This window comes from Lathyrus oleraceus, chromosome 6, assembly GCF_024323335.1.
Source record: "Lathyrus oleraceus cultivar Zhongwan6 chromosome 6, CAAS_Psat_ZW6_1.0, whole genome shotgun sequence".
Taxonomy (NCBI): domain Eukaryota; kingdom Viridiplantae; phylum Streptophyta; class Magnoliopsida; order Fabales; family Fabaceae; genus Lathyrus; species Lathyrus oleraceus.
Window position 1 is genome coordinate 285715251 of NC_066584.1, and position 8863 is coordinate 285724113.

Genomic DNA, 8863 nt, shown 5'->3' on the forward strand with positions numbered 1-8863 from the left:
CTTTCAAAAACCGCTTAGATGCATAGATTTTGTTGTCCTACTTCTTATAGGATGATTTCTACATGAATCCACTTTAAGATAACTTAACATATCTAAATTCATTATTTTCTAATTCGGTTTATTTTTCCTTTGTAAGTGTTGTACATAATTTATCGAATTCTTGCTGTGTGTTGTACCCTAAAATTTGCCATCCCTTTTTCACCTTTTCATTCAGCCTTAACTAGAGAATTATTTGCATATCCTCATGTTTCATACATATGCATAAATCATCCATTCCTATCCATTGGTTGACCATTGTGGTTTCAAGTTCTTGGTTGCTAAAGTTAGGGTTTTGGAGTGGATGAGGCCCTAAAGGCTCGGCTTAGATGTTCATCTAGTGGTAGGGGATGCAAAACCCTAATGATTGGATTTTTGAAGCTTGAATTCAACAAAGTTCTATCATGATGCTCTTTAGAGGGGTTTAAACCCTAATTTGCTAGTAATTGGGTTATGAGGCTTCATGATTGTTCCTTGGATCTTATCTTGGCTCATAAACCCTAGTCGGGGATCATGTATGTTAAAGACTTGGTTGAGAAACATCCTAATCCATTCAAGGCCTTTGATGGAAAGGTATGATCTGATAACCCTAATTTCAAATGCTTGAAGGCCTATGCAATTAAGAAATTGACTGAGACATTCATCTGATCATAAGGGGATGTGAAGCCCTAATTGCTTGGTCTTGGAAGAATAGATTCAATAAGATCTCATCATGACACTCCTCAGGGCTTCCAAACCCTAATTTCTTGATAACTTGGTTTTGGGACTTTGTAGATGTTCTTTGGCCTTTGTTTTGGCTATCTAAACCCTAACCTGGGACCCACACATTGGAGATTTGCTTGTGATGCATCTTGTTTCATTAAAAGGTTTTATTCGAAGGATAAACACATTGAAACCCTAATCAGGGAAGATTTGATCCTAATGGGCCTTGTGGCTCTATGAATCCCTATTTTATTTGGAGTAGGCTCTTGCCCATCATGTCATGCATCATCAATCATGAAATTTGCTTTGTGCATGGGAATCATTCTTTTGACCTATATGTCTACATGATTGGGATTTCATATGATCCAAGACCTTGCTCAGCCATGCATATGCATTCTACTTGAACATTCCTAATCCATTGATTATAAGCTTGTGTTACTTTCAAGTTCACAAGTTCATGGTCTTTAGTGTATGATTCTTGATTGCATTGGTGCATTAATCTTTTGGTCCATTGTTTGTCATTATCCTATTGTGATTCACCAGACATTATAGGTCATTAATTCTTAATTCATCCATGCATCTTAGTCCACTTAATTCATGTGATTCAAATCTTCAAAGGTGATTGATTCATTCATAGATTAAACTTGGTTTTTAGTTGAAATTCATTTAAAATTCAAACTTTATTTCACATTCAATCATGATCATTTCACTCAAATAATTGATCATTCATTAATTCATTAGAATACAATGTTCATTACAAAAAGAGAAATAAAAAAGATTACATTTTTTGAAAAGTTGACTTTTGGTCAAGTGTTGACTTTTTGGTCAACCATTATATTTTTCCCCCTAAAACCTAATTCTCATCACATCTTCATAATTCCATGAGTTTCCATCATTGTCACGAGCAAGAAATCCCTTTTCAAGTTGGTCATGCCTTGGTTTCACTTTCCTTTTCCTTTGTCACTTTGATGTTCTTGCCAAGCTAAGCCAATCCCAAACCTGACCATTACAGCCCTGCAATCAATCCAAACATACATCACAATATCCATTTCAAGCCTAATAGCTCACTACATGCCAAGCATACCATTAACACACACCAAAAGCTAACAACACATTTCATAACTTTTCCAAACCAACCAAATGCAATGAAGAAGAACTAGCAATCATAATGAAAACCAACAACATAGAGCATTCTGTTGTCCTATAACCATGACCATTTACCTAAATCATATCATAACAGTTTTCGTAGAACCTAGACAAAAGTTAGGATACATGACCAAAACCTGAAATAGTCACACAACAAACATTGCATCCTAACAACTAGTCTTCAATAACCATCATTCATCCTTTTCACAATTCCTATTGGTTTTCAATTAATATGACAGTTGCCCAATTTCTCCAACACATAGCTATTCCAAAATTCAGATTAACTAATAAGTCAAAATAATAGATTTTTCATTGGAATATGAACATTTCAATGGGATATTCATTAACTGTCATAAAAGTGCAGAATTTTACTAACTCATAATTGAAATCAAAATCCACATCCACCAGACATGTAACAAATAGAAAATCATTTTCATTATCACCGTTAACTGACAATCACCACTAATTATACATTTCCAAAACAGAGCTAGCAATGTTCAATGTGAACATAAACTGCATACATGAATACTAAAGGGATGCTAACTATCATCAAAACATTATCACAACTGGCCATTGTCTAACCTAGCTAGCTCACAGAAGGAGGCACATGTAAACTAAGCAAAAATCATGCATCTTCATTCATTCAGTGGAGCAATGCATAGCCATGTACTATCACCTGGATAACCATAAAACCCCGCATCAATAATAATCAATGGTAATTCTGCAGCATAACATTTTAACTGAACTGTTTCAACCAGCAACTTAACATTTTAACCGGACTTAACTTTTTCCATAACTAATCAAGTTAACTCTTATTTAGAGCTCAAGTAGACATGACTAAGAAATCAGTTACAAGAAAAACAAGCTAAAAACTCAGATCCAAATTGCGCCTAAGATCAGATATAACCATCAGATTTCGAGTCTTCATTTTAATTGAATCAAATGCTTCAACTACTAACTAACTCTAACAAACTAAGATTTCATTTGGAACTAACTATTGAATTTCATATGAATCTCGGGTGAATTTCATGAACATTTGATAACTGAATTCAACTAATTTCGTTAATTGCTCTAATGGAATTGCCCAACCTGCCCAATTCTGTTAGAACATCAGCTCCTATATATTCAACTCTTGACTCTAGTTTGGAAAAGAGAATCATTCGTTCACTCTGCACTCAAAAACAGAATCTCAATTCTCGATGATTTCTCCCTCAACCTCATCTATATGCACTCCCTAGAAGCCTTTGAAGCTCATCATCAGAGCTTCAATTAGCTCGTGCTAAGACTCTAAATCATCAAGCTCTCATCTCACTAATTAGAAACGCGAAGAAGAAAGAAGAATATCTGAAAGAAGGAGTTAACAAACCAAACCCTACCTAAATTCCGTTGTCGACGTTGTCACTATTGTCCTTTTTCTTCATTTCTCTTCAATGTTGTTACCATAGTGTAGCTTAGAACACATGGAATTAGAACCCCAACATTTTGGCACCCAATTCGTCCGGAAATTCATTTAATTTAGGATTCAAAATCTAGGGTTCGTCCATTATTTTGTCCGCGTAGGGTCCGGTTTCAGTAATAATCAAGGGAGGTTTCGTGTTCAGCTTAAAGAGAGGAAGATGAGTCTTATTTTCATTTTCTGGAAAATCTCTGCCGCCGCCGAGGGAGCCTCCAGCGCGGCGGAGATGGTGACGAGAGAGTGGAAGAAGGTGAGTAGTCACAGATTCTTTTGGATTTTAGTGGGACTTTTTCCCTAACCGCCCCATATCTGAAATTAATCTTCCATTATACACCACTTTGAAAAATAAAATTCAATCTGCGATCTTTTTCTTATTGGACTCGTTCATTGAGTTATGAAGTCCAAAATGCGTTGCTGTGTAGGTTGGATCATTCATTGACAAACCTAGTCAAGCAACTAATTTTTTTTTTTTAAAATTTATTAAATAGTTTTCTAATTATTATTATTAAATAGTTTTTAAATTAATTTTATATTTAATTAATATAATTGATTTTTTTAAAAATAATAATAATATTTTTATAAAAATATTTAAAATAAAATGTTAATAATAATAGTTTTTTATAATAATAATAGTTTTCTAATATTATTTTTTTTAATATTAATAATAAAAATAATTATTTTTTATAATATTAATAATAGAAATAGTTTATTTTTTTAAGAATTACAATATAAGAAATACATTTTATTGATATAATGGAAGGAATACATTTTATTTATAGTGACAGCCTGTTCCACATCTTATGTCAACTTTTTTGTGTTTTCCCTTGCCCAATTCTTCTTGTCTTTGTCTTGCGGGAAACGGAGATGAGTCGGAAGACAATTCATCATGGGCGTCTTGTTGTTGATGTTGTTGTTGATGTTGTTGTTGACTTTGATGTTGTTGTGATATGTTTGGAGGCATATCCATACCGTCGAGTTCTTGAATGCGAAAAGAAGGCATATTCATTAGATGGTCATCTGTGAGGTCAAAGTTGGGTAGTGAATGTGTGGCTTATGTGTAGGTGTTGGGCTGGGTGTGTTGGATATGAGGATAATAGACATCATCAGGGTTGTATGTGGGAGTGGGATGTGCGAATGTGATGTTAGAAGGTTGGGGTTGAGAATGAGGGTTTGAGTATTCAAAGTTGGGTTGAGGAATTGGAGTGTATTGTATGGGTGGGCGTAGGTTGGTTTGTTGTTGATATTGTTGGTTGTAATAGTAGTTTGTTTGAAGGAATGGAGTGTGGGGATTATGGTGTTGGGTTGAGATGGAATAAATTGTGTGTTGTTGTGTGGTCTGGGTGTGTTGGTAAATTTGTTGAGCTGAGGATGATGATTGGTTATGTTGTTGTGGGGGTGATGTTGTTTGTTGGGTTGAAGAAGCTACACGTTGACGGGGATCATTCAAAAATTGTGTCGGAGCAACGTGCATAAAAGGAATTGATAAAAACCAATTCATGTATTCTCTACCCGGCTTAGACTCACCAATTACCGAATTTCCTTGTAACACCAAATGCCTTCTTCTTTTCCATTCTTTCAGCTCTCCTTTATTTAAATCTTGTCAATGTGTGTCCCAAGCTTGGACCATAATCATGTTATGGTGTTCACTTAGACATCTTGGCTGAGACGATATTTGTTGTTCAAATCCAATGATTTATATATATTATGTGCATAGTAGTTAATAATTAAAAAAAACATAATCATCTGGACGGATATTTAAAATAACAACATAATCATCTGGATGGTCGCTGGGACGGTCTTGCAACATTAGGACATTTCCTACGCATGTGTCCTATTTCACGGCAAATTCCACACCTTCTCTTTTCCTTCTCAACGTCGTCCATCTCGGTTCTAATCCTGGTGTTGTTTGGACGCCCTTTTTTCCTCCTTCTCATAGAGTCGTTGTGGCAAAGAGTAAATCCTTCATATTGTGGTCAATTCTCCTAATGGGGAAGTCCTAAGAAACTCTCCTGATAGACCTTGAAGACGTTAAGAATTTTGAAGACATTTGGAATGTGAATGGAAAAGTCCTGACGTATGCTTGAACATGCTGCGATTACATGGGAGCAAGGCAAGTGAAATGCCTGAAATTTCCCACAGTCACAATGTTGTTTCCTCAGATCAACACTGAATGTTCCGGTTGGTCGACTGTCGTTATGATTAATCTTCTCTTGGACCATGAAATAAAATCTCTCTTGATCGAACTGCATGACGTTGTGCGTGTTAGCTTTGATGACTTCCTCAGCCATCCCCTTGTTGTAGTTATCAGTGAAAACCTGCCCAGAGGCTAACATTTTTGTCCATTGATGGCCTCTTCTACCAAATAGTGATCCTAAACGATAGTATGTAGATTTGACCAATGCAATGATTGGAAGGTTTCAGGTTTCTTTTAGCACCGAGTTCATTGCTTCTGCTAGGTTAGTTGTCATGTGACCCCAGCGTTGCCCTCCGTCAAATGCCCTTGCCCACTTCTCCCGAGGGATGTTGTCTATCCATGATAAAGCGTCGTTGTTTGTTCTTCGAATTTCCCCCCGATAGTAGTTAAATTTTGCCTTTGTTAACGCATAACCCATGTTAACAACTATTTTGCGCAGATCCTTGTCTTTAATCTCGCGCATGAAGTTTTGCGTGATGTGTCTAATGCAATAGACGTGTGATGATGGAGGATACTGCCATCCATTTTCCGGATTATTGTATGCACTCTTTATCGATTCATGCCTGTCTGATATTAGGCATAGATTTGCTTGGGGGGTAACGTGTATTCTTAAATTCTTAATAAAGAAACTCCAAGCTTCCTTTGTCTCACTTTCAACTAATGCGAACGCTATCGGAAATATGTTCTCGTTCCCATCCTGTGCCACAGCCATCAACAGAGTCCCTTTGTACTTGCCCTACAACCAAGTTCCATCAACCTGCACAATTGGTTTACAATACGCGAAACCACGTATACATGGTCTAAACGCCTAAAACAGACGATGAAATATCCTTTGGTCACCCAAGTATGAACCATCATTTGAAATCATAGGTAAGGATTGTAATTCTATAATGGTACCCGGTAGATATGTTTTCATTACCAGTATCCACTGCGGCATATCGTTGTAAGATGTCTCCCAATTTCCATACAGCGACTCAATTGCCTTACACTTTGCAATCCATGCATTTTTGTAGGATATGATATACATGTATTTCTCAGCAACATGAGCGATGATAACCTTCACCTTAAGAGAAGCGTCCCGATTTACAAGCTTCATTATGCTCTTTGTAACACCCCGATAAAAATAAGATAATTATTTAATCTAAGTTAATAATATATTTATTAATTTAATTAAATAATTGGAATATATTATTGGATTATTATTATTGGAATAATAAAGTTGGAATATATACAAAGAGTTCCATTTGGTAAAAAGGGTTTTCACGTGAAAACAGATAAGCGGCTGAAAAGTGAGAAAAGGGCAAAGAGGAAGAGCAAGAGAAGAAGGTTGAAGAAGGAAGAGCTTGAAGCTAAGGATTGCCGGATTAACTCAGGTAAGGGGGGTTTATCGTCGTTTAATGGGTATTATGGGTTAACATGTAATGGGTAGTAATAAGCCGTTGAATTGACCCTAATTGGGATGATGAGTGCTGAAAAATTGTGATGAATAAGTTATGTTAAAGCTGTAATTGAATCTATATTTGGGTGAGTTGTGATTTTCCGAACATGTAGCTTTTTACGGAATTGGAATCGGAGGTCCGGAAGTCCTCCAACGGCGGAAAATGCGGAGAATTCTGCATTCTGCTTCGTGTTAGCGCAGGAACAGCTTTCTGTCTTGCGTTAACCGGTTAACCCAGAGTGTTAACCGGTTAACACTGTTATGAATTATGAAAAATTGCTGTCTGTCTTGCGTTAACCGGTTAACCCAGGGTGTTAACCGGTTAACACTGTTATAAATTGCCAGAAAGCGTGTTTTGTGTTGCGTTAACCGGTTAACCCAGGGTGTTAACCGGTTAACACTGTTTGAAAAGTAGAAAAACTGATATTTTAAATATTGTGAACAATTGATGATTGGCCTATATTGGTGTATGATATAGTAGGGATCATTTCCCGTTGTTTTGAGCAGTGTAGGTATTAGTAGAGTGTGCTAATACTGTGATTGATTATGTGGCATGACATAATATAATTATGTGATAATTGTATTGATGATGTATGATGGTGTGCATAATGTTGTGAATATATCTATTATGTATGCTATTGTGAATGGACTGTTTATGGCTTAGAGTGTGAGCATATGTCCATTGTGGATTGTTGATGGTTGCATGCTAGGTGATTTAGCGTGTATATTATGGCCTTTATGGTGGTAGCTAATTCCCATGGTGAGGAATTAGTGATGAGTTATTGTGGATTGTTGTTGATGTTTGCATGCTAGGTGATTTAGCGTGCATAGCATAGCCCTTGGGGTGGTAGCTAATTCCCATGGTGAGGAATTAGTGATGTGAGTCACTAGGTCTCAAATGAGTGGGACTAGTGAGCTTGGTAGCCGTATCTGGATTTGATCGGTGAGGTTGAACTATATGTTCACGAATAGTCGGTACCGCATGCATGGAGTCTCATTGCATAATGTATGTATGGCGTATAATATGAATGGATGTATTCCAATATTATACGTGTGTTTTGTGTTTGTGTCGAATATGATTGTGATTATGAGTTGGTGTTGCCGTTACTGAATGTGTGATCTGATTAGGGTGATGAAATGTGTTAATTTACTTAGCATTACATGATATTTTATAATGCTTATTATATCGATTGAGGAACTCACCCTTACAACTATGTTTTCAGGTAACGAGCAGTGATTGAGTATAAGCTAGTGATTGGAGTCTAGCGTAGTTCATTAGTGAGTCATGCTCTGGTAGATGTAACATCGGGATGAGATGTTTTACTTGTTTTCATTTGGTTGTTGAACAACTTTACATGTAATGTGTTACATGGATTTGCATGTTGTCAGATTTTATACTCCGCTGCGAATTGTGCAATATTTTACTTTGATTAATAAATGAGCATGACAAACTATTTTGGTGAATGGTGTGAAGTGTCAAGTGTGACACCCTTAAATTGCATATCTACTCTGATTTATATGTTGTTTTAATTAATTATTGGGGTATTTTAGAAGGGTGTTACATTAGTGGTATCAGAGCATAGTCGGTCGAGTCGAGTCGTAATTATTCTGTTCCCTGTATGTGATAGGTGTTGTGTAACCCTATTCGTACTTATTGTTTTAGCTTGTTGGGTTTTCAGAATAGAGATGGCTGGAAGAGGTAGAGACGATGCTGCGATTGCTGAGGCTCTGGGTATGCTAGCTGGAGTACTTGGAGGGAATCCGAATGTTGTGGGATTGGGAGCTGCTCGTCAACTGAGTGAGTTCCAGAAGAACAATCCTCCAATGTTCAAGGGAGCATACGATCCAGATGGTGCTCAGAAGTGGTTGAAGGAGATCGAGAGGATCTTCC

At 36.7% G+C, this 8863-nt stretch overlaps 1 protein-coding gene and 1 long non-coding RNA gene across 2 annotated transcripts; both read right to left on the bottom strand.

Moving 5' to 3' along the window:
* Positions 1-1442: 1442 nt before the first annotated feature.
* Positions 1443-3254, bottom strand: LOC127097154 (uncharacterized). Its single transcript, XR_007792932.1, has 2 exons — positions 2467-3254; positions 1443-1752 (listed from the first exon to the last, which is right to left on the bottom strand). It is a non-coding gene; the product is annotated as an uncharacterized LOC127097154 (long non-coding RNA).
* Positions 3255-5757: 2503 nt separating this feature from the next.
* LOC127095208 (uncharacterized) lies at positions 5758-6630 on the bottom strand. Its single transcript, XM_051033927.1, has 2 exons — positions 6454-6630; positions 5758-6270 (listed from the first exon to the last, which is right to left on the bottom strand). Exons 1-2 carry the CDS (start codon positions 6628-6630, stop codon positions 5758-5760), a joined length of 690 nt encoding a protein of 229 aa, XP_050889884.1.
* Positions 6631-8863: the final 2233 nt, after the last annotated feature.

Excerpts from the sequence above, each read along its gene's own strand:
- LOC127095208 (XM_051033927.1), bottom strand. The coding sequence starts at position 6,630 with ATGAAGCTTGTAAATCGGGACGCTTCTCTTAAGGTGAAGGTTATCATC. Across the intron at positions 6,271-6,453 it reads ATATGCCGCAGTGGATACTG|GGCAAGTACAAAGGGACTCT; the intron begins GTAATGAAAACA and ends ACTTGGTTGTAG.